General features: G+C 35.5%; 2 protein-coding genes across 2 annotated transcripts; one reads left to right on the top strand and one right to left on the bottom strand.

The window, feature by feature from the left end:
• Positions 1-2,946: 2,946 nt before the first annotated feature.
• On the bottom strand, positions 2,947-3,731 carry LOC129942716 (uncharacterized). The gene is made up of 2 exons (XM_056051760.1): positions 3,358-3,731; positions 2,947-3,287 (listed from the first exon to the last, which is right to left on the bottom strand). The coding sequence occupies exons 1-2, from the start codon at positions 3,421-3,423 to the stop codon at positions 2,958-2,960; spliced, it is 396 nt and encodes a 131-aa protein (XP_055907735.1). The 5' UTR covers positions 3,424-3,731; the 3' UTR covers positions 2,947-2,957.
• Positions 3,732-4,903: 1,172 nt separating this feature from the next.
• LOC129942715 (chitin-binding domain protein cbd-1-like) lies at positions 4,904-8,357 on the top strand. Its single transcript, XM_056051759.1, has one exon. It carries the CDS (start codon positions 4,915-4,917, stop codon positions 8,194-8,196), a length of 3,282 nt encoding a protein of 1,093 aa, XP_055907734.1. The 5' UTR covers positions 4,904-4,914; the 3' UTR covers positions 8,197-8,357.
• The last annotated feature ends 17,846 nt before the right edge of the window (positions 8,358-26,203 follow it).

The following is a 26,203-nucleotide window of genomic DNA, read 5'->3' as shown; positions in this document are numbered from 1 at the left end:
TTTCAAAATCAAAAAAAATCAAATGGGGTGGCGCAACAGTCCGTTGTGAACCAGGGCCTAGTGACTTACAACTCTCAACCATTCCTGTGTGCGAGTACTGTTGTCAGGAATGGAAGGGACCTACAGTTTAAATTTAAACATCTTAAATTCCTGACAACGTAGTCTAAAAGACTGATTTTGATCGTTTTGCTACGGAGGTCTGAACAGCAGTGATAATTATCAATACAATATTACAGAACTAGAATTAAGACAAATATTTAATATGTATCGGATTCTTCAATAAGAGCGCTACAAAACTTTTTTTTATTATCTAATACAAAAACTTTTTTGGATAACAATAAAATTCTTTATTTCTGTACTTTCACGTTCGATGCCATTATGTATAGAACTCGATTTCTTTAGAATGGCCACCGCGGGCACGCTCGCAGAAGTCCAAACGCTGAGCCAGATTCTGCTGCAATTTAAAGCTCGATATTTGTACGAAGTTTATCAATCGTCGCTGGCTTGTTGGTATAGGCCATAGACTTGACGTGGTCCCACAGGAAAAAGTCTAACGGAATGTCCTCCAAGTCCATATCATACTATTGGGGCCAAAAATATTCTGTAATCATTGAACAGTAGCGACCCTTAACAGTAATGAGCCGGTCTTGATCATCGCGGAAAAAGTACGGACCAATGACGCCGCCGGCGTGCCGGACCATAAACCACACCAAACCGTAATTTGTTTGGGATGCAATGATAACTCATCCAATACGTGTGGATTGCTGCCTGACCAATACCAGAAATGAGCCTCATCGCTGAAGATGATTTTTCGATGAAAATCCGAATCATATTCAAGTTGTTGCTCAGCCTAATTCCCAACATATGACGGTTCTGGTGGTCAAGCGGCTTTGCGTTAATTTAATCTTGTAAGGATGTAGACCCAGATCTTTTCGCAAAATTCACCACAATGACGTTACAGAGATGCCCAACGTTTGAGAACGACATGTGAGATACCCATTTGTGCTTTATACAACTGAAGCCTCAGCGGCAGCAATTTTTCCAAGCTACGGTCACTTCTTTGTCTCACTGGCACGGGAATTTTAACCATACGGACAAAACCGTCTCGTGTGAAAGAGGCCTAAGTCAACGGATTTCGAAAACGGCTATATGTCTTCAATTCCTTGATTAAATAAGTTTTTTTGTTTCTGGTAGGATTAAAACAGCTTCTCTTGCCACTTAAAAGACACCCTATTTCAACGAGTTTTCGGCTCGTTTCACACTACACGGCTCTGACCGTACGGCAAAAAACCGGACGGCATAAACCGGATAAATGTCTAATTACACATTATACGGTTTTAACTGAACGGTAAAACACGATACATGCAGGGTTCCTGTGTATACTTTTTTACAAGTTAAGTACGAACTCTGCCGCACGATTAAAATAGTATGATGTGAAAACATGGATTTCGTCACGTACTCCACTAAGCTTATCGCGCCATCCGGCTGCCGTATACTGTAGTTGCAGTAGACGGTTGCTACACGGCGCGGCGCCTCCATTTTGCCATGACCGTATAATATGAAAGCGTATATGCTCTTCTTCGCGCCTCTAACAAAATGTTGCCCTCCGGTTTTTTGCCGTACGGTCAAAACCGTGTAGTGTGAAACGAGCCTTACCCGGCTTACGAAATTTAGTTGTGGAGGCTAAGTTGTGATAGAATAACTCTCCTAGATCTCCTAAAATTCGACTTTTGCGATATTGGTAAACAGACTATTTTTCCCGAACAATGAATAAAAATTAAGATAGCAAGAATTTCTAGGTCCGCGCCTGTACAATCCATTCTTATACCTTTTTTATTTAAACTCAACTTTAAATTGATTGTACCAATTTATAGGTCGAGAATATTTAAAAAAAAAATTCCTTAAACGCTATCTAAAAAAAACTATAACACATTAAATTCATTATCAGTATTTTGATGAAAAAAACCTTCATAAACATTTAAATGGACTGCTGCTGATAGTAAAAACTACGAAAAAGGTTAATGGAAAAGGTAAATATTAACAAAATAGTAACGTGATGCTCTTATCATACATTTTTGTACGTACTTATCATTTTGAATTTCTGAGTAAAAAAATTATGTGACCTTAACTTCCGCTAAGTGGTTTGATGCTTCAAGATGCACAGGGTTCGGATTTCGATGGAAATAGATATTAATCTCTATCACAGAGTTCCTCCTAGCAAAGTTCCGACCGATTTGTTACCCTGCGAAAAGTAATAAACACACATCATGAGCTTCAAACGGAATCAAAACGGAATTGTCTAACAGAAATCACTATTTTGGAGTTTTAAAAACGCTCTTTTCTGTGACAACAAATCAAGAGCAAAACATTTTAATTCCTTTTCAGAAGTCTTCGAATCTGACAGTGAGTTTTCATAAACGCCTGCTTGACTTTGAACACCTTTAGACATGTTCATAGAGTCAGATTTGCCATCGAACGAAAACGCAAAAGAATTGCAGAAGACATTTTCATAAACTTCATAAATGACATTAGCTTGTGGGGTAGATAAATTTAAAACGTCAAGTTCGAAAAATTTAGGTTTTACAATTAAATTTATCTTCTTTAAATGAAAAAAGAAGAACGTGTCTAACAAGTATTTCTCGTAGCGGCCATTTCTGTTTTTTGTATGACATTTATAAGCATTCAGCAACTATCTACTTAACATTTTAACCAAACAGATCTGAACTTCACACACTCTGCAGAATTGGTGTGTTCATAAATGCAACAAAACAGAAAGACAATTGTACCGACGCAGATTTTTGACGTTTATGAAAACCCTTATTTATTCCTATTTCTTATTCTACTTATTCTTATTCATTCACAATAAAAATTTCCTGTTGTTAATTCTTTCTGTATTTACCAATTTGTGTTATATTAAACAAGTCGAAAATTAGAACTTCATAAAAAAATAGTACATTTTATTTCAAACATCCCTTAGTACTACACATCTTGCTCTTTGCATCCCAACCAAAGCCCCTTGGACATTCCTGTCTATTTAAGACTCCTTTCATACAACGGTAATAATAATGGCAATCATCTGGATCGGCAAAATTTCCAACAGTCTTTCTAATACATTCTTCCTTCAGATCAGATGCGACTTCACTTTTGACTGTTGAACTCGTCGGTAACTCAGTTTGATAGGTTGTTTGTAGTTTTTGTTTTTGTTGGTGTCTTGGGGGCCTTAGTTTTTGGATTGGATTTCGTTGTTGAAGTATACGAATTACTCTCAGTTGGTAATCGTGATGATTCTTAAAATTTAACAGAATTAGAATAATTTATATTCTCACGAAGGCAGAGCATTAGATAAACCTCGTTTACCTGTTTCCATTTCTGTTTCATCTGATAAAGTTGGTAAGGCAGGTTCTTTTGATTGAACAGGAACATTTTGAGCCCCTTGGGGTGTCGGTATGTTAATCGGTGACGATGGTTTTGTTGAACTTTTAGCTGAAACTGTTGTTTTTGGTTTTCTTGATGTTGGCTTAACAGTCGATCTGCGATTTGGAACAACTGATGTCTTTGGTGTATTTTTTCGTGTTGTTGATAGAACCGATGGAGTTAGCTTTGTTGGTTGTTGGGAATGCTTTCTGGTTGGCACAGGTCGATTGGAATTTCTTGATGTGGTCCTCGAGGTTCTTCCTGGGGGTGTAGGATATTGCTTCGTTAAAGCTGACAAAACGTAAAAACAACAGAGTTTTTAAATTGTTCTTAATTATAATTTAAGATTCTACCTGTATCCGAACGTTTCTCAAAAACAATCGATGGCGACTGCGACTCTTTTGGTGAATCATTGATGTCCTAAAAATTCAAAGATTAGCTCAAAATACACACTTGCACTTTTTTATTATATTTTCTACCAACCCCTCTTCTTCTAATATCAACTTCATTACCATCACTACAAAACACATTTTCTCTATCTTCACAAGTTGATTTAACCGGATTAAATGCTAACCCAAGGGAACACAATTCTTGGAAGGAATTTTCTCCATCGCAGTATATAAATGATCGACAACCACTGATCTTCCGATAGTCTGCGACGTAAGTTCCACTCGGTTTTCCATGACATTCAGGAAACGTTTTGCAATCGACGATGTAAGCAAAGCACAAACCCAAAATAATTAAAACTTTCATTCTCTATTCTCCTAGATAGTAATATTCGGATAAATAGCAAGGCACAGTGCCAGGCCCTATATATAGAGTCGTAGAAAATTGAAAAACAAAATTCGGCATTCTCGAAAAAGATAGCTACAAACAAATCTAACATTCCCTCCCCGAGATAGCATCAGATAGAAATTTAATGGATTTTTGTAATCGAAAACCAGTCAACATAATGTTGTTGATATGGTTACATTTATGGTTGCTGATAAGGAAACATTGTTTCAATTACAAGAAAAAGCTGAATTGTTGGTGGTAGAACCTAATTTTAAGTTTAAGTTAATAAAAAGTAAAAAAAAAACTAAATAACTTTGTAATCATGATTCGAATAAAAATTGGGCAGTTCCGGTATTGATGATAAATGCTCTCTGACGATTGTTGATGTGTAGTAAAACATCTTCATAGGTTTGCAACTCTTTGCAGCTACTTTAAAAATTGAAACATAAGATAGTGCTAAAAGCTTTTATCATGCTGAAAATCAATTATGAAGAGTGCTCTCAAGACATTACAACAATGGTACTTGATAATAATTCATCAAAATGCAATTAGAGTGCAATTATTCTGATTAATTTGGTCCGGAATTGCACTTGAGGTTGTTTAAATAGCTTATCATGAATATTTTTGAGCTCAAGTGGTCAGACACTTCAAAATAATGAGTATAAAAGACAAGTCAATGGTGCTGGAGATATAAGTCCTTTCGCTTTCGATTGAGACTTGGACAAGATGTCGAAAATAAATCGTGAACTCGGTAGTTTACCATTGGGATTCGTTTTCATTGCATTGTCAGTTTTAGTTTTATACCCGGACAGTGCCAATGGACAAAGTAGTGCAAATTGTGTTGGAAAACCTGATAAATACAAATATCAAGATCCTCTAGATTGCCATGGATATTTTATTTGTCTCCAAGGTGTTAGCTATCAGACTTATTGTGATCATTTCGAAAAATTCGATGAAACTAGCGGAAAGTGTGTGACTGGAAAGTGTCCGCCGTGCAAGGACTGTGGAAATTGCCCATCAACAAATCCCTGCACCGGAAAGCCAGATGGGCTTTCATGGGTTGACCTCACTAACTGTGCACAATTCTACACTTGTGTTGGGGGCCAAGTTAGCTTGGGAAAATGTGGTGAAGGGTTACTTTTTAATCCGGTAACTTTAAAGTGTGAGTGCAGCCAAAATGTGATTTGTTCCACACCAACAGTACCAGATAAACCAACAATACCAGATAAACCATCACCAACAATACCAGACACACCAAGTGGCGGTGGTTCCTGTGGAAGCCGGAATCATGGAGATATGTGGAGAGACCCTGCTGATTGCTCCAAGTTTTTCGTCTGTTCATGGGGAAACATTTTATCACAAAACTGCCCCGCAGGGTTACAATTCAACGAACAGCTTAATGTGTGTGACTGGTCTCAGAATGTGGGTTGCTCAAAGGATCAACCAACACTAGGTTCTTGCCAAGGCCGGCTGAACGGGGAATTGTGGAGGGATTCTTCAGATTGTTCGAGGTATTTTGTTTGCAACTGGGGAGTAGTCACATTGAAGACATGTAGCACAGGCTTCCAATTCAATCCAAGTACAAGCACTTGTGTCAATAGCCAAGTTCAGGGCTGTCCTTCAATTAACCCCCCTTCACCAACACCAACACCAACTGGATCCTGTCAAGGACGAGTGAACGGAGAAATGTGGAGGGATTCAACAGATTGTTCGAGGTATTACCTTTGCACATGGGGTATTGTCACACTGAAAACGTGTAGCGCAGGCTTCCAATTCAACCCAAGTACAAGCACATGTATCAATAGCCAAGTTCAGGGATGTCCTTCAATTAATAATCCTTCGCCAACACCAACACCAACCGGATCCTGCCAAGGTCGGGTGAACGGGGAAGTATGGAGGGATACTACGGATTGTTCGAGATATTATGTTTGCACATGGGGTGTTGTCACACTGAAAACGTGTAGCGCAGGCTTCCAATTCAACCCAAGTACAAGCACATGTATCAATAGCCAGGTTCAGGGCTGTCCTTCGATTAATCCGCCTACGCCAACACCAAGCGGATCCTGCCAAGGTCGAGTGAACGGGGAAATTTGGAGGGATACTACGGATTGTTCGAGGTATTATGTTTGCACATGGGGAGTTGTCTTACTAAAAACATGTAGCGCAGGCTTCCAATTCAACCCGAGCACAAACACATGTATCAATAGCCAAGTTCAAGGTTGTCCTTCAATAAATCCTCCTGCGCCGACACCAACACCAACTGGATCCTGTCAAGGCCGGGTGAACGGAGAAATGTGGAGAGATGTTACGGATTGTTCGAGGTATTACGTTTGCTCATGGGGAGTTGTAACACTGAGAACATGTAGCACAGGCTTCCAATTCAACCCAAGTACGAACACATGTGTAAATAGCCAAGTTCAAGGCTGTCCTTCAATAAATCCCCCATCACCAACACCAACACCAACTGGATCCTGCCAAGGACGAGTGAACGGAGAAATGTGGAGGGATGTTACCGATTGTTCGAGGTATTATGTTTGCTCATGGGGAATTGTCACATTGAAGACATGTAACACAGGCTTACAGTTCGATCCAAACACAAACATTTGTGTCAATAGCCAAGTTCAGGGATGTCCTTCAACTCCTGCTTCATGTTCAGGGCGACCTAATGGAGATATGTGGGGAGATGCGACCGATTGTCAATCGTATTACGTTTGTTTGTCCGGCACTGTCATGACATACAAGTGCAACAACGGCTTCCTTTTCAACAAACAAAAAAGTATTTGTGATTTAAGCTCAAACGTGAACTGTGGGTCAAATAATCCATCCATACCCCCATCGCCATCAACAAACACTTGTGAAGGTAAGACAAATAGGGAATTATTCAGTGATCCTTCGGATTGCTCACAATACTTTGTTTGCGCCGGAGGATTAAAATTGCCTGGAAAATGTCAAAGCGGATACTATTTTGACCCGAGAAAACTACTTTGCATGCCTCAGGCTCTAGTACAATGCAATAATCCCACAACACCAACCACACCCACCATACCGACGCCAACACCACCATGTAGTTCCTGTGCGAACCAATGCCAGGGTGAAACGAACTACGTGTTGTACAGAGACCCCTTTAACTGTGCTAAAGTTAATCTCTGCATCGCAGGAAAACAAGTAACTTACTACTGTCCTGCCGGTAAGGCTTTCGACAATACAGTGGGTGCTTGCGTGGCAGAAAGCTCAGTGAGTTGCAAATCGATACCCGTTCCAGGTCCATCAACTCCATCAACTAACCTCTGCGTTGGCCAGAGAGAAAACACATTGCTCCCGGATCCAACTAACTGTGCCAAGTATATTGTTTGCCTCCAAGGAACATATCGATCAGAAAATTGCCCCAATGGTAAATATTTCGATGTGAATCTTGGAGCCTGTAATGTTGCTAGTTTGGTAAATTGTAAAACTACTACAATTCCTACAACTCCAACAACTCCAACTACACCATTCAATCCATGCGATGCTTACACAGGCTACGCAATTTTCAGAGACCCAACAAACTGTGCCAGGGTTTTCATTTTCGTTAAGGGAGTCTTATCGTCCTATGAGTGCCCAGCTGGAAAATCCTTCGATTTGACCACCAGTCAATGTACCACTGATGCCAATTGCCAATCAACGGCTGTAATACCGTCACCGTCACCAGCACCAGCACCGTTGCCGTCACCGTCACCGCAACCATCACCACAACCATCACCGCAACCATCTCCACAACCATCGCCGCAACCTTCTCCGTCACCTTCTCCCTCAACGGTGAAAGACGGACAAGTTGATTTAAGCATTAAGGATTGCTTAACCAAACCCCATGGAGCACGTTTCAGAAGTCGTACCAACTGCAGAGTCTACTACCAATGCCGCAACAGCGAAGCCGTTAAATCAAGCTGTCCCGAAGGCCTTTGGTATAACGAGGAGAGAAATGTTTGCCATTTCTCTGATTTAGTTCCATGTCCCGCCGGAGTGGATTAATACAATAATTTATTCTAATTAATAAATATCTTAAAAATGTCTACCACAAAGTATCTTTAGACAATCTTTAAATAATTGAGAAGTAAGCTTTTGTCAAGCAATGTAATTTTTTAAAAATATTATCTTATGGTAGAATAAAAAACATATTCACGAGCATTTTACTCATCGTATTTATTTTGTACCGAATTTTATAAGATTTTTGTTTTTGCATTTATTTTGTGTTGGCAACTCTGGATCGTTGTAGTTTGATTGGCACTAGCTGCATTTAAAGGCCTGGTCTTAATGTCTGGACGGGGTTTCCAGCATTGATTTTTTTTTTTAATTTTGAAACAGCACACTTCTTAAACAATTTTTTAACACTATGGGAGTCGACGGACAGGTAAGCGTCACGGAGTTGCCCATGGACACCACTTAAAGATAGCTACCCTAAGATTGCGTTCAGTTACAGTAGGAAGATCCAACAGAATAACAAGTGCTCCAGAATTTAACATCGCTAGACTAAAGGATTCCACGACCGGTCACCAATTCAGGGACCACCTATACTATGCTGACAGAATAGTCGGTCGGAAAGAAGGAAGCAAAAACACCTGGCTTTCAGAAGACTCAGGGCTCAAATAACTGCTGCAAAAGAGAAAGAAAGAAACGAGCTCGTATCGCATGAAAAAGAGAGGGGCTCACCGCAGTGTACGCCGCCCGTGACAAGCATAGCTACATCAACGCATTAGCGCAAGAAGCAGAAGATGCTGCAAACAGGTGCGACGGACCGTTTCCAGAATAACCAAAAAGCTGACCGGTGCACACAGCTTAAAGCAACAACTGGTAAAAGAAGTAGACTGTACTTTGGTAAGCTCGGTGGGTCAACAAGTCAGCCTTCTAAAGCGCCCAAACAAACTAATCCAAGAATCCGCACCTCACATCCCTGCAAAGATGAAATCGGCGCCGCAATTAAAGCACTTAAGAACAACAAAACAGTAGGACCCGATGGAATTCCCATAGAGCTTTTACAAGTATCGCCAACGTCATCAAGCGAACTGCTTCATCCGCTCATGAAAGAAGCTTTGACCACCGTAAGCTTTCCCAATGAGTTAAAGTAGGGAACGATCGACAAGCTTCCAAAAAAAGGAGATCTTAAAAAGTGCAAAACTGAAGAGGGTAAGATCTCTGCCTGTGCCATCAAAAGTTTGTTTCACAGGTACTGCCTCTTGCGAGGTTCAGCTTGACTACGTGTAAGCGGATCGCTTTGCACGACCCCATCTGCGGCACTATACACCTTGCTCTACCTTACGCCTCTTGACATATTTAGCAAAAAAAAGCTTCGTCCCAGTGGACTAACAACAAAATTAGCCACTCCGTAATTCTAAGGTATTTAGAATCAATTGCAAAGCAGACAGACTACACCATCAACCAACTGCAATTCGACAGAAACTTCCAGATTTCTACACCTCCCAGATCTTTTTGGGAGGATATTACATTCTTGAAGGATGAGTCAATCCATTTTTACACAGATGGGTCAAAAACAAAAGAAGGGGTTGGTGGAGAGGTGACCTCTGAACTACTGAAATTGAGTGTCTCATTCCGCCTTTCCAACCATTGCAGCGTGTTCCAGGTGGAACTTTTGGCGATAAAGAAAGTATTGTATCGGCTCAAAGAAAACGTGATATCAACTTCTGATATCCGTATTTTCTCTGATAGCCAGGCCGCTATCAAGTCTCTGAACTCTGTATCTACAAACTCTATAACAGTTTATAACTGTCGATCATCTCTAATGGAGATGGCGCAACAATTTAATATTCACCTTTGCTGGGTCATAGAGACATTCATATCAGTGCAATCAGCCTCTCACGTTTCGTAAGGGACTCAAGCTGTTTCCATTGAGCTTAGGAGGAAGCCTCAAGATTCATGTGGTATTACAATAGGCCATTAAACTGGCCTAAGTGTGTCCGTTTACATCTTGGACAGCCACTACAACCTAAGCTAACCTCTTCCGAGGAATTGACGAATTCTCCAATAAGAGTAATTGTTGTCATGGAAAATGCTTTCTCAAGTTTGCCATTCGAATTCATCTTAAAACTGTAGGTCCCATCTATCCCTGACAAGAACAACGTTGTTCGCACACAGGAATGCTTGAGAATTGTAAATCACTAGGCACTTAGTTCTTAACGGACGGTTGCGGCACCCAAATTAAATTATAATTAAAGACTAAAGACTAAAGACTAAAGACTAGAGACTAAAGACTAAAGACTAAAGACTAAAGACTAAAGACTAAAGACTAAAGACTAAAGACTAAAGACTAAAGACTAAAGACTAAAGACTAAAGACTAAAGACTAAAGACTAAAGACTAAAGACTAAAGACTAAAGACTAAAGACTAAAGACTAAAGACTAAAGACTAAAGACTAAAGACTAAAGATTAAAGACTAAAGACTAAAGACTAAAGACTAAAGACTAAAGACTAAAGACTAAAGACTAAAGACTAAAGACTAAAGACTAAAGACTAAAGACTAAAGACTAAAGACTAAAGACTAAAGACTAAAGACTAAAGAGAAAAGACTAAAGACTAAAGACTAAAGACTAAAGACTAAAGAGAAAAGACTAAAGACTGTTCACATCACAGAAAAGAGTTTGACAGTTAGTTATATTCAGATTTCAATATCAATTTGTTTCTTAAATTTCTTCTATTTTGGTAATGAAAAGCTAATTTTTTTACGTTAAGATTCTTTAAGCTATGTTCCTACCGTTTTGTTTCTTGGTCTTTGATCGCTCTCATGTGAATAGCCCTTAAGAATAAAATACAAAGATAAGGAAACATTTAGATGAGTTTATTTGTCATTCGTTTAAATGAGTGCGTTCACGGTTTACACAAATTAAAAAAAAAATATTTTCATTTTAAAAGGTGGCACAAATTTCAAAAGGTTTATAAAAAAGTTGTTTTTGTGTCCCGGAGTACGAAACGGTGTCCATTTTATACTAAGGTGTCCTAAAAGAAACACTGATGACTTGATTGACTAGGAAAAAATCAATTTCACTCCCAAAATTTTAATTCACTTCTTATTAACTATTTTTTACTTTACGTCGTCTCATTTCACTGCATTTCACTTTTTTCATTTCATTTTCAAACCAGGAACACCTTAATATATACATTAACTTATATTGTACATGGTTTATAAAGTTTTTTAACAAAAACTTTGGTGCATGCCATGAACCGTATTCAATAGAAGTAATAATTAATTTCACGTCGCGGGAAATAAGGATAAGTTTTGTTGCGTGTAGTGTGTTTAAAATATGTGTTGAACACACATAATACTTATTTTGTAATTTAAATTAAACTACCACACACGAAACCATAACCAACTTCCGGATGGTTCGTACTCTAGCGGTGGGAAAAAACAAAGTTTTTTCTGTTAGCGTTTATTTTAAACACGAGAAAAGTGTACCTAAAGTAAATTCTTTTTTTGGCATTTTAATTTTATTTCATATTAATTTGCTTGTGTCTGGGATTAGAGAGTAAAAATTTGATGGAACAAAAACTTCCTTTAATAAACTTGAGGTCTGAAAAGCAAGTTCAGTTTCTGATAAATAATTAACTTTAATCTCAGTTTATTTTTATATTTTGTTGAGTTGTTTGTGTATAAGAGATAAGGGCATTTTATCATCACAGGAAAGAAAAAGATTAACTTAAAGCTTCAAGTTTAATCACCCAAAAAAATTTTCTCTCGAAGCATCCTAAGATGCTTTCATCTTTCTTTGACAGGGTCCAGGCCTCAGCGCCGTAAATGATAAGCGGGATGATGAGTGTCTTATAGATGGTGATTTTAGAGAGGACTTTACTTCTCAATTGCCTTCTAAGTCCAAAGAAGCAGCGATTTGCAAGAGTTATTCTTCGTTTGATTTCAGCGCTATTGTCGTTGTGTCTGTATTAATAGCGGTGCCTAGGTAGAAAAAGACCTTAACTACCTCAAAGTTATAGCTGTCCATGGTGACGTTTTGTCCAAGACGTCGTCGTTCAGTGTCATTTTTTGGAGACAGCATATACTTGGTCTTGCCCTCATTGACCACTAAACCCACCTTTTCCGCTTCCATAGCAATGCTCAAAAACGCTCCACTGACATCACGCTTTGATCTTAAAATTATGTCAATATCATCAGTGCTGAGTATCCGAGTATTTTTATGGACCTTTGGAAAATTGTCAATCTAGTGTTGACGGTTGAGTTTTGAGCAATTCTTTCCAGAACGATGTTGAAGAAGTCGCATGACAGTGCATCGCCTTGTCTAAAACCTTTTTTGACATCAAATGCATCGGTGAGATCTTTTCCGACCTTGATAGAGCAAAGTGCATTCCCCATCGTCATTCTGCACAAACGGATAAGTTTGACAGGGATGCCAAAACTAGACATTGCTCGGTAGAGCTCTTCCCTATAGATGCTGTCATACGCGGCTTTAAAATCGATAAAGAGATGGGGGGTATCGATTTAAAGCTCCTGGGCTTTTTCCAAGATCTGCCGCAGTGTGAATATTTGTTCGATATTGGACTTTCCTGGTCTGAAGCCACACTGATAAGGACCAATAACGTTGTTGACGAACGTCTTTAGAAGTTCACATAATACGGCAGAGATTATCTTATACGCAATGTTAAGGAGACTGATGCCTCTGTAGTTGGCGCAGTTTAGAGGGTCTCCTTTTTTATATATCGGGCAAACTATACTGAGATTCCACTCACCGATCATATTTTGCAGATGAGTTGGTGCATGCTTCCTACCAAGTCATCGCCTGCTGCTTTGAATAGTTTGGTCGGGTAGGCGGAATTGTTGATCTGCGTCGCCTAGGTTGAGTGGTTCTATCTCCCTTACAGCGGAATTTAGTTCGTCATCGCCGTTATATAGTTTGGAGAAGTGGTCTTTTCATATTCTCAGCATCGACTGCGGTTCTACTACGATGTTTCTTTGATCGTCCCTACAGGCGTTGGTTCGTAGCTGGTATCCTTGGGAGTTTTTTTTATCTTTTGGTAAAATTTACGAACCTCATTCCTGTTGTGACATCCCTCCATCTCCTCGATCGGGCGCTTCTCATGCTCTCTTTTTTTCCATCCAAGAAGCCTGTGTACCTCTTTCCTCTTCTCGTAGAGCTCGTGAGCAGCTCTAGTCCTTTTGTGCAGCGCCGTTTGTATGCCTGTTGTATCGCTGCGTGCTCTTGCCGGCATTCGTCGTCAAACCAGGGATTTTTACTTTACTTTTTTATTATTTTTAATCGTTTAACTTCACTTCTCTTTGATGTACATTACTTTACTTATTTTTATCTAATTTGATATCATTTAATATTTTGTTCACATCACTTTGTTTAGCTTTAATTCTCCCTACTCTTGTTTTCGTTTTTATTTTTAATGCAATCTATTTTATTTAATTTTATTTATAACCATTTTATTTTACTTTACTTCATTTCAATATATTCGTTTCGATGTCTTCGTTTAATTTTATTTCACTTCACTTTTATTCCGTTTATTTCAGTTGGCTTTTCTAATTTCACTTTTATTCTATTTTACGTTACATAATTTTTACCTCACTTTATTTCTCTTTATTTCACTTTTCTCCATTTAATTTAATTTATTTTATTTCATTTGATTTCATGTCATTTCATTTTGTCTCCACTTCGTTTTACTTTACTTTGCTTCACTTTACTTCACCTTACTTTACTTCACCTTACTTCACTTTACCTCACTTTACTTCACTTTACCTCACTTTACTTCACTTTACTTGACTTCACTTTAGTTCACTTTACTTCACTTTATTTCACTTTACTTCACTTTAATTCACTTCATTCCACTTTACTTCACTTCACTTCACTTCATATCACTTCACTTCACTGTATTTCACTGCACTTCACTTCACTTCAGTTCAATTCAGTTCAATTCAGTTCAATTCAGTTCAGTTCAGTTCACTTCACTTCTCTTCTCTTCTCTTCACTGCACTGCACTGCACTTCACTTCTCTTCACTTCACTTCACTTCACTTCTTTTCACTTCACTTCACTTTAATTTACTTCACTGCACTTCAAATCACTTCAATTCACATCATTTCGCTTAACTTCACTTCACGTAACTTACCTTGACTTCACTCCACTTCATTTCTCTTGTCTTCACATTATTTCACTTCACCTCACTTCAACTCACCTCACTTCACTTCACTTCAATTCACTTCACTTCACTTCACTTCACTTCACTTCACTTCACTTCACTTCACTTCACTTCACTTCACTTCACTTCACTTCACTTCACTTCACTTCACTTCACTTCACTTCACTTCACTTCACTTCACTTCACTTCACTTCACTTCACTTCACTTCACTTCACTTCACTTCACTTCACTTCACTTCACTTCACTTCACTGCACTTCACTTTAATTCACTTCACTTCACGTAACTTAACTTGACTTGACTTGACTTGACTTGACTTGACTTGACTTCACTTCACTTCACGTAACTCACTATCATTTCACTTCACTTCACTTCACTTCACTTCACTTCACTCCCTTCACTTCACTTCACTTCAATTGCAACCGAATTGCACTTCTCTTCAATCTGCTTATAACGTCCATAAGTATGAGTAATGTAAAATTTTGTAGTGTAAAGATTTTAAGGTCGGTTTATTCTCATTACGTATAAAATGTTTCAATAGGTTATTTATCCTTAAAGCCCTACCTATCAGTAAGCAAACCATAAAGAAAATTCCCCAAAAATGGATTTTTGGAGAGTCTTTGCGACTCGACGTCTTTTTCAAGTTATTTTTAGTTTTCGAACAAACAAACAAAATTTACTCATCATCTTTTGTATCCATTAATTTTTCTCGTCGACAAGGATATCATTGGAAAATTGCCATCATTGCAAAAGCAATATTATTCAGACTTAAAACTTGCCCTCCATCTTCATCATTATTATAGCCTTAATTTAGTTTTTTACATTTTGAAAACTTTGCGATTACAAACTCATCGTCACTTTTTCACTATCTACGAGTAGAGCATGATTTTTCACTATGCTATTTCCTTAAAAGAATAAGGACGAAACTAAAATGAAATTATGGCCTCTCTATTTTAGAATAGTAATAGTAAAATCCTTTTGGTCCTTGCGAACGAACGTTCATATAAAAGTCGTATAGTTTTATTATGAAATGGTAGCAGGACTCGCATTGGCTGAGTGGCAGAGAGGCTGATGAAGATGAAATATTACGTGTTCCTTAAGTCATGACATTAAGACACAATAATGATAACGGGTTTTGAAACTAGGTCCTTCCTCAAGGATGTAATATAAATGATGTTTATTGTTTAGTAGCGATGATGGAACGAAAATAGTGTTTGAGCCAAGGACCGTAATGGGCATGCCTGATTAAAAGTATTAATTTTTTCATTTGATTTATACACTCAGTCCAAGGATAATGCAATATTTTCTTTTTTTTAAGGTTAAATCCTTACAGCCACGGATTATGTTCTATCGACTGCTGTTAGTATAAAAATACGACAAAACGTGTACATCAAGTGGTGGAGAATGAGCGACATTATGTGGGTTGTGGTGAGAAATATTGGTGATGTTGATTTCCTTTTTTTTTTATTATTATTTATCACGCCTCTATGCAACAGGATAACGATGGCGATAGCGATAGCGATGATGATAATGAGATGGTGTTTATTTCGCAAAGTAGTCGTTTCCTTACATATTTTTAGCTGAGCTGAGCTGCGCTGAAGCTTATATAAGTTTTCCGGACTACGGATGCATTATATTACGCCTTAGCATCTAGAATTTTATTATCCTTTCAGCTGTTGTTGTTGTTATTATTGTTGTTTTATTTTTCATTTTAATTTAAAATGAAAAAAAATACCTACCTAGCTAAAACTTTTTTATATCTCTTCTAAAGATGGTTGAAATTCATCATCTCGCTGTACGACGTGTTAGGTCAGGGCTCAGAAATAAAGTTTTATAGGATAATTATGATTTTTTGTTCGTCTTCAAACCATGCGTAAATGTTTCAGGGTTATGGTAGGAGGATGTTTGGATTATGACAACAAAAATAAACTTTCGAAGGATTTTTTTTCTATCGTTTTGTTAAATTGATTAAAAAAGTTCTCTGTTCTTTAATAAATTTTTACTGTCTAGACAACATACATTGTAGGTTTTAACTTACGCACAAAATTAAATGTTTATTGTCCTTTTCACATAGATTGGGAGTTGGAGGGACGTGGTGTGAGATTCTGTTCTAGAAATAAATTGATAAATGAACTATAGTTTTCCAGTCTTCTGTACCAATTGAAGTAAGCTAACTTGGTCTTTGATAAGTAGATGAAAAATAAGATAAACATTTATTTTGGTCTATGTCATATTAGGTATTTGTAATTTTGTGTTTTTACTTACGACATAAATAATATCAAACTCGAGATTTTATTCAAGCATGGCATTACCATGGTATAGAGATACCTTGTGTCTGTCTGTATGTCCCTGCCTCTTCAGCCTACACCATTTGATCCATTGTGTTCAAACTTTGATACACAATGGTTTAAAGCACATTTGCGTAAGGAATTGTTTTCTTTTTTATGAAGACCAAATAGAATTGGATTTGATAATTCGAAATTCTTCAGAAGCCTCCCACACATTTATATGAAATTTTCTCTTATTTTGTTTTCTTAACTAAACCTCTTTCAATTAAAAAATGTAACCCCTTCAAAACTGTTATTTTGTTTTTAAACTTTCTCAAGAACTAATAAACCAATATAGCTCATTTTTTTTAACAGCTTATATGTTTTTGAAATGATGATGACACTTAACATTAACAGTTTTTGAGCACCACTTAAAAATGTTCTTCAATGTTCTCAAAAGATTGATAAGGAAATGGGTGCATTAAGGTTCAAAATTTTATAAAATAAAAACAAAATATTCAATATAATATTTAGATAGATAAGTTCTTTATTTTTTCAATTTTCTTATAAGTACAATATTTCATAATGAAAGATATAAAAAGCATGGGTTTATAAGCCGTCTGCCGAAAAAAAACTAATTAAATAAAAAACAAAAAAAAATTAAAATATGGCAAGCAAATAAGTTAGGAAGAAACATTGTTTCTGCACGCAATTTTTCGTAGTACGGAAATGGCGTTACCTGCTTGCGCCACTTCTGCATTATGCATTTTATTTAAATTAATTAATTCCAAAAAAATACGCCATTTCTGCACCAAAACTGTACAGTAAGCTAAATCAAACATGAATTGCGTCTTAGAAAAGCGGAGTCGGCTAGAAATGGCATTATAGAGATGATGCGGCAAAAGCAAAGGAATCTAATGACACTTCCGTAATTGCATTTGATGTTATGAAAACCTTGCCAACTCCAGTCATTTCAAGAAGTGTGTGCTATAATTAAAAGAGGCAGCTTTGGACAAATTGTATAGTTATCCATGACATGATAAAGAACAAAGCTTACATGCATATTTGGGATTAGTCGGTTTGATCAAGAGGTCCCCAAGAATTTTGGCAGCTGCTTATTGCATTATATATACAAACATACAAATAGATCACATATTTCTATTGATTAGCCACTCTTACTTACCTTGTGATCAGAACATCTACAATAATCACAGATCTCGAATTACTGTTTCCAAAAGGAAATGCTGTAAGTAAAGCAAAAAAAAATAACTCGACTTACTAAATTGTATTCCTCCGAGTTACCAGGATTTTTATAAGAACTTGACAACTGCTTCTACAGACAGAGACGTTAGCTTAGTTGAATACGTACATAACAATGAAGAGTGATGGTTTCATAGCAGTCTTAACTCATAACTTGATACTATTTTGTACTTAGAAATTCATAATAAAAAAAGAGGCTGGGGTGCAACCCACACTGATAACTTCCCAACCCGTCTGTCGATTTGCCTTGCTTAGAAGTTTGTCTGTATGTACTCGTATCAATTTTTACCAAATTTGCGTACTATTTTTTGTAGATTTTATTTTTTTATGAAAACACGGACTGTTGGATTTTTATATAAAAATTACTGAATATTGAAAACAATATTTTCTGTGAAATAAAATAAGTTTGAAGCCAATATTTTTAATTTTTTAAAAGCTATTTGAGCCGAAAGTAAATTTTTACCAAGTTTTAGTATTGTTTTTTATAAATTTTTTTTTGTAAAAAATCTGTCAATTCGAATTTTTTAAAAATGTTACCAAATGTTGAAAACAATATTTCTTATAAGATAAAATTAGTTTGAAGCCAATATTTTAAGTTTTTTAAAAGATATTTGAGTCGAAAATCATTTTTACCAACTTTTGTTAATTTTTTTTTCGGTTTTTATTTTTTTGTACAAAAACTGTCAATTCGATTTTTTTCAAAATTTTACTGAATGTTGAAAACAAGACTTTTTGAAAGATGAAAGTAAATTAAAGCCAATATCTCAGAGTTTTGAAAAGATATTTGAGTCGAAAATCAATTTTTACCAACTTTTATACATTTGTTTTTAGGTTTTTTTTTTTTTTGTAAGAAAAACTGTCAATTCGATTTTTCTCAAAATTTGTCGTAATGTTGAAAACAACATTTTTTATAAAAACAAATTAGTAAGAAGCTATTATCTCAAAGTGTTTACAAGATATTTGAGTCGAAAATCATTTTTTACCAACTTTTATTAATTTTTTTTTTCGGTTTTTATTTTTTTGTAAAAAAAACTGTCACATCGATTTTTTTCAAAATTTTACTGAATGTTAACAACAATAGTTTTTAAAAGATAAAAGTTAATTAAAGCCAATATCTCAGAGTTTTGAAAAGATATTTGAGTCGAAAATCAATTTTTACCAACTTTTATACTTTTTTTTTTAGGTTTTTATTTTTTGCAAAAAAAACTGTCAATTAGATTTTTTTCAAAATTTTATCAGATGTCAAAAACATTATTCGTCGTTGCACAAAATTGTTTTTGAGATGAAATCATATTTCAGTCGTAAAATTTTGGAGGTTACACTTTTTTTTTAGTTTTTTTGATTTATAAAAAAACCGTTATATTGATTTTTTTCAAAAAATATACCTGTTTAGTATCATGTTACAATATATTATATAAAATGTAATTCAAGTCTCTAGCGTTTTTGGTTCGTAAGATATTTAGGGTTAACCAAAATGTTCACCTTTTTTCAAACTGCTATGGTAAAAAAACAACACACGCAATTTTCTTGAGAGCCCTTTCTGCATCTTTCTGCCTTATTATCTGTATAACAAAATTTATTTGAAGTCGATATCTCTTCTTGTTCTTGATCTATGGACGACGAAAAAAACGTGGCGTACGTACGATTATTTAAAGTTGGTAAAAATATCGATTCAAATATCATTTTAAAAACTTAAAATTAAGGCTTCAAGCTTATTTTATCTTTCAAAAAATATTGTTGTTAACATTGTTAAAAAATTAAAAACCTACAAAAAATTTAACAAAACTTGGTTTTCGACCCCCCTACATCTTTTTAAAAATTTTAAATATTGGCTTCAAACTTATTTTATTTCATAAATAATATTGTTTTCGATATTCTGTAATTTGTATTTAAAAATCCAACAATCCGTTTCTTCATAAAAAATAAAATCTACAAAAAATAGTAGGCAAATTTGGTAAACATTTATACGAGTACATACAGACAAACTTTAAGTAAACCATATTGACAGACGGGGAGGGAAGTTATCAGTGTGGATCGCATCCCAGCCTCTTTTTTGATATTATGTCATGAGTAATTAAGCTTAGTTTGTCGTAAAACCATGTTGAAAAACTGAAATGTGGCTATAGCAAACGAATATGAAAGTTTGTTACAAACTAGTTTTTCAAACAATTTTGGTACGGCAGACATTTAACATATTAATCTTCAATATGTGATTTCTTGCACTATCCCGATTCAAGAATTGGAGACATAAATAATATTTTCCAAGTTTTTAAAAGATTTGCCTCAGGCAAGTAAAAGTGAAAATGATTGAAAGTGTTTCAACTGATGCAATTTCAGAATTTTTTAAAAGACTGGAAGGAATTCAATTGGGTCCTTCACCTTTAACTAGGATCTAATACAGGTAGGGCCTCTTCCAGTTCTAAACAACTAAGATTAACCAAGCCGATGTTGAGAATTCTATTAACCAAAAGGCATCTCGTGGATAGAAGACACATCTAATGAATGCAAATATTGAAAATAATTAGAGATAAAATTGCATATTTTTTTAATCTCACATTGTGTTTTTGGCCCAGTCCTCATATAAAAGGAGTACTTTTTGCAATAATGTGGAACGCAATAAAACCCAAATGTTATTTTTATTTATATAAAACTAGCGGCCCGTACCGGCTTCGCACGGGTAGACTTAAATAGCTACAGATATTTAAGTTATAAACATGCTAATTAAAACGACCATGAACCACTAAATTAGGAAAAAATTGTATGCTTAACGGCAACTGTATGTGGCACTTTCACGATTAGGCTCTCCTGAAAATCAATACGTTTTGTTGGCACCTATAAATACCACAACCAAAACGTATTGTACAGGGAGGCTTTTCCTTAAGTCAACTATGGAAAAAGTTTGTCCCTGGGACAAACATTAATTGAATGGCCGGTACATAAGTACATCTGAAGAAGTGTTGAGGATATTAGAGTTGTACCTATTTATGTCTACCCGTGCGAAGTCGGGACGAGCCGCTAGTACTAAGTATAGCCTATGTTACTCAGTGATAATGTAACTTTCTAATGAGTTTATTCGGTACACACAAAAATACAAATCTTTCTTCTTTATGATATTAGTCTAGATAAAGAATTTGAGCTATTAAAGCGTCATATCCATTAACACAATATGATAAGTTTTGAATTCAAAGAAATTGCAAGGAAAATTAAAAAAAATCCTCTCCCAGATTGGGTCATGACTCCTACGACACCTCTGAATCCGGCATTGATGTAGGCTAAAAGAACCTTGAAAAATGTGAATTGCAGATTAATTCCTGAGACAACAATCCATGTCTATTGTATATGCATTGCATCACCGCTCGTTTAAATGACGGAAGTGTGCACGTAGGTTTATGCAGGACTTTCTTTGAAGGAATGAAAAATAGGGGTTTGATAACTTGAGGTATCTTTTTTAAGTTATGTTTTGATTACTTTCTAACGAAAGATAAATATAAAGTAAGTAAGCTTCCAAGTACACTTTGTTTTTAAAATAGTAGGCCTGTGCAGTGTGTACTCTATGCGTATAAAATTAACTACTGCTTTTGAAATATTTAAAAGTATTCACTTTCGAAATCCTAAATCTAATGCCCCTTTTGGTTTATATTTAAAAGTATTCACTTTCGAAATCCTAAATCTAATGCCCCTTTTGGTACTTTTACTTTTTAGTTCTGAAAAATAATTTCAAATAGCAAATATTATTTCAAATCAAAAAAGAGGCTGGTATGCAACCCACACTGATAACTTCCCATCCCGTCTGTAGTTTTGTCTTTCTTAAAAGGTTTGTAGGTTTTCGTGTTTTGTAATAAAAGTTGTCAATTGAATAATTCTAAGAAATTTAAAAATTAATAACATTATTTTGCATATGATGAAACAGTTTGATTTCAAAATCTATTTTTGTTAGTGAGATTATTAGTCGTTAACCTATTTTCACCAATTTAAGTAGCATTTCTTAAAATTTGTATTTCTTATATGGACGAATACAAATTGGATGAATGAAATTAATTTGAAGTCCAAGTCTTCTATAATTCAAGACATATCGAAAATCGAACATAATTTTTACCAATTTTTTTACTGTTTTTTTTTTTATAAAAATGAATATCGAAAACAATATTTTATGTGAGATAAAATAAGTCTAAAACCTATGTTTTTAATTTTTGAGAAGCTATTTGATTCGAAAATACATTTTTAGCAAGTTAAAGTATTGGTTTGTGTGGTTTTTATTTTTTGTTAAAAACTGCCAACTCGATTTTTCTAAGAATTTTATCGAATGTTAAAAACAATATTTTCTAAAAGATAAAATTAGTTTGAAGCCTCAAAGTTGGAAAAAGATTTTTGAGTCAAATTTTAACCAACTTGTGTTAAGTTTTTTTTAAGGTTTTTAATTTTTTTGTAAAAAAACCGAATTGGTTTTTCAAAAAAATTTGTAGAAAAAAATGTTACAATGTCCCAAAGGAAGTAAAAACTTCTGGCCATTTGTAAAAAAACGTACGAAACACCACGTCATCCGCGGTTCCAACGCTTGTCCACAATGACACTCCCTTTGTGAGCCCGATCGATAAAGCAAATTGGCTTGCAGCACAGTTTGCTGTTAATTCGACGCTACCCGAGAGTGTCATGAGTCTTACTGTTCTTGAGAGCGTAAACGATTCTATGGGACGAATCTTCTTTCCCACTTATGCAGTTGCAAGAGTATTGAACGACCTTGGCATATACAAATCGGCTGGCCCGGATAGTATTATCCCTATTGTTCTGAAAAGGTGTTCTTTAAGGCTGGCACTAAGATTATTGCACTTGATATTTCAAAAGGATTTGATAGAGTTTGGCACCAAGCTCTCTTATCGAAAATGCGTGCTTTTGGTATTGATGAATCTCTTCTTCCTTGGATTAGAAATAACCTTTCTATCCGTTCAATACAAGTTTTATTGGATGATTTCAAGTCTGAAATTCATAAAAAAAATGCTGGTGCCCCCCAGGGCTCCATTTTTTCTCCGAAACTCTTCCTTTTATTCATAAATTAACTTTTGATAGCAAATTCTAATCCATTAAACAGGTTCGCTGACGACAGTACCCTCAGCTTTCCATATTCGTTTCTAGATTCACATCCTTGTCCTTCGGGTGTGGAACTTCAACGGGAGGGTATGATAAGCTCATTAAATTCTGATCTTGACAGCATTGACAATGGGGAATCAAAAACCGTGTAGAATTTAATGCTTCAAAAACTCAATGCTGTCTCCTGTCGTTAAAGCGTAACATAAACCCAATGCCGCTATCTATGAGTGGCACTTGCATCGAGGAAACTAATCAACTGTCAGTACTCGGTATGTGTATCACAGATCACCAAAAATGTTGCCAGGTGCTTAGGATTTCTCCGAAGTTGCAAGAAATTTGTCACCCCTTCTGATTTGGCGTTAATTTATAAAGCCTTCATTTGTCCAAAACTTGAATATAACTCGCATATGCGGCAGAAACCCCTAAAACAAGTTTGAACCTTTCTGATAGGATAAAAAACAGAGCTTTGAAAATAACAGGCGATAGAATTTACTATAACCGAAACATCTACATCTCTCGAACACCGACACAATGTTTCATGCCTTTCGTTGTTTTATAGATACTTTTACAATTAATGTTCTGTCGAATTAGCCAGTTACACTCCCCCCCCTTAAACAATTCAGCCGTAATACTCGCACTTCCAGGAATGGTTATCAGTTTTCCCTCGAGGTCAATTTTGGACGTACTGTTAAGTATAGAGATTCTTTTTATAACCACTCATTGAGAATGTGGAATGCTTTACACAAGTCTGTTTTCCCCATCCCATTTCAATATTCAAAATTTTAAGACCAATGTGTATCTCCTCTTTCATCCTTCCCTATTTTAATAATACTCGCACTGTGTTTAACCGTAAACGTGTTAAGGTTATTAATATCCTCTTGAGTGCCCGTACTTTATAAAAAAAATATTTTTCATAAGTTAAAATTGGATCTTAGCCAAAATCTCAATGTTTTGAAAAGATCTTTAACTATAAAATCAATTTTTACCTTTACTTTTTAGTTTTCAGTTTATTGTAAAAATTCTGTCAATTCGATTTTTCTCAAAATGGTACTTAACTTTGCGAACAATATTAAAAAAAAATAGTTTAAAGCCAATGTTTTAATGTTTTGAAAAGATATTTAAGTCGAAAATCAATTTTTACCAACTTTTATTAATTTTTTTAAGGTCTTTATTTTTTTTAAGAAAACTGTCAATTCAATATTGAAAACAATATTTTTTATAAGATAAAATAAGTTGGAAGCCATAATCTCAAGTTTTTGAAATTATATTAGAGTGGAAATTTAATTTTTACCAACTTTAAGTAAAGTTTTTTTTAAGTTTTTATTTCTTATAAAAAACTGTCAATTCGATTTTCCTCAAAATTTTACTAGATGTTAAAAACATTATTTTTCGTTGCACAAAATTGTTTTGGAGATAAAACCATTATTTCTTCATAAGATTTTCGAGGTGACAACATTTTTTTTCAATTTATTTATTTATTAAATAAAAATATACTGGTTGGGTATCACGTTACAATATATTATATAAAATTTATTTCAAGTCTCTTGTGTTTTTGGTTTGTGAAATATTTAGGTTTAACCAAAATGTTCTCTTTTTTTTTGTACTGCTATGGTAAAAAAAACCACAAACCCAATTTTCTTGAGCGCCCTTTCTGAATCTTTCTAGAAAATCTTTTATTTTGACTCTATTGACCTTGAAACGTAAAAAATATCAAAATTTTGAATTTGACAAATCGGACCCATTACAATAACTTCCTATGGGAAGTTAAAAATTAAAAACAAACATGTGTATTAAGATAACTTATTTTCACTTATAGTCTTATATCCTTCAACAACATGGCTCCTTTTTTAAATGTCTTAATGAAATCCGTTTAAAAAATCCAAGCCAGAGACATACTATAGGTGTACAAGCAAAAAGAATCAACCCTGCCCTATATACCTGCATTTAAGAAAAAAAACAATTTCGCAAAACATAAAATAAGATTATCCTTAAACGCGCGTTTCAATGTTGTGTTCTTGTTTTGTTGTCCTGCCTGCATTCCTTTCAGAGCATCGACCGACTTTTCTCACTACACGCGTGATCTAGCGCCAGCGCCCGTAATATCCACCCTCTAGAAAAGTACAATTTTGGAGCGAGAGTGGCAGCATAACTTTCAGACACTAAGATTAATGGACTTGCTTTGGGGAACGGATATAAGAGTCTGCGGGGTGGTTGGGTCGAAAGTTTGCTTTACACATAGCTGACGGTAAGAATTCGTTCATTTTCGTTAGGAGACCAAGAAATGGTATGAGCTCTTCTTTCGCAAAGTTTTCTTGCTCCACATCCGGATCCGCGCTCAAGGTTCCTGTGTGTCCTTGTATAAGTTGTCTGCTATAATATATACACTGTTGAATATATTTCATCATCATTTTTTTTCTCTATAGGACCTTTTCTTCATATACTCGTTGGTACATTCAAAGCTATACCTAACGTTCTCTTATGCAGTGTAGTCAACAGGCCGCAGGACGAAGCACAAAACACCAAGTTTACCGCCAACACCAGGAATATAGGAATACATAGGACAACATAAATTGGCTTAACCTCGCGCTATGCTGTGCAATCGATAAGATTCCAATTTCAATGTGAACCGCCTCAGAATTGGAATCGTGGTCAGTCTACGTGGCTTTCGTGAATGTTGTCGTTCCTTTGACTCTATCTGAAACCCAAACCTTTACCCCAACTCGGTGTCTACTGTCTATAGCCAACCCAAACCCAACCCATGGGCTATGTCCTTGATATAGTTTCGTTCAAAGTCTGCGTTTTGATTTTATTTCTGTTTCTGTTGTTGTTATTTTTGTTTTTATCAGCAGGATATAGGATGTATTGGCAATGTTTGCGTAACCGGATGAATGAATCCTTTTTAACCCTGTTTTGTGGTTGAAATAGTGGTTGGTAGTGGTTTTTTGATTATGCATTGCATTGCGTCTGGTTTCGTTTTGGGTACCATGGAAATTGCCACACTTGGAATAAAACCCATTACGACATAACTAAATCATTTTGATTTTGAACAGAACAACGTGATAAATGTATAAGTATTTTAAGTTATGAATCAAGCAGATGCTCAAGTCGTCCTTTGATAGTATCCTACATTTAACTAAACGAAATTAGAAAAAATTAATAGCCCTACGACCGTTTTCTTTTCATTCCAAAAAGAAATTTACTCATTCCTGTACTGTTCGTAATATCGAAAAAGCACTCAGAAGCTATCATTTAACGGTCGAAATACTGTTTT

The sequence above is a fragment of the Eupeodes corollae genome, chromosome 1, assembly GCF_945859685.1.
Source record: "Eupeodes corollae chromosome 1, idEupCoro1.1, whole genome shotgun sequence".
NCBI lineage: Eukaryota > Metazoa > Arthropoda > Insecta > Diptera > Syrphidae > Eupeodes > Eupeodes corollae.
Note: the sequence above shows the minus strand (reverse complement) of the source record. Positions and strands in the feature narration are given on the sequence as shown.

Bases quoted from the DNA above. Each gene is read 5' to 3' on its own strand.
- LOC129942715 (XM_056051759.1), top strand. From the start codon at position 4,915: ATGTCGAAAATAAATCGTGAACTCGGTAGTTTACCATTGGGATTCGTT.
- LOC129942716 (XM_056051760.1), bottom strand. From the start codon at position 3,423: ATGTTCCTGTTCAATCAAAAGAACCTGCCTTACCAACTTTATCAGATG. The intron at 3,288-3,357 runs GTAAACGAGGTT...TTAAATTTTAAG, and splicing joins TGAAACAGAAATGGAAACAG to AATCATCACGATTACCAACT.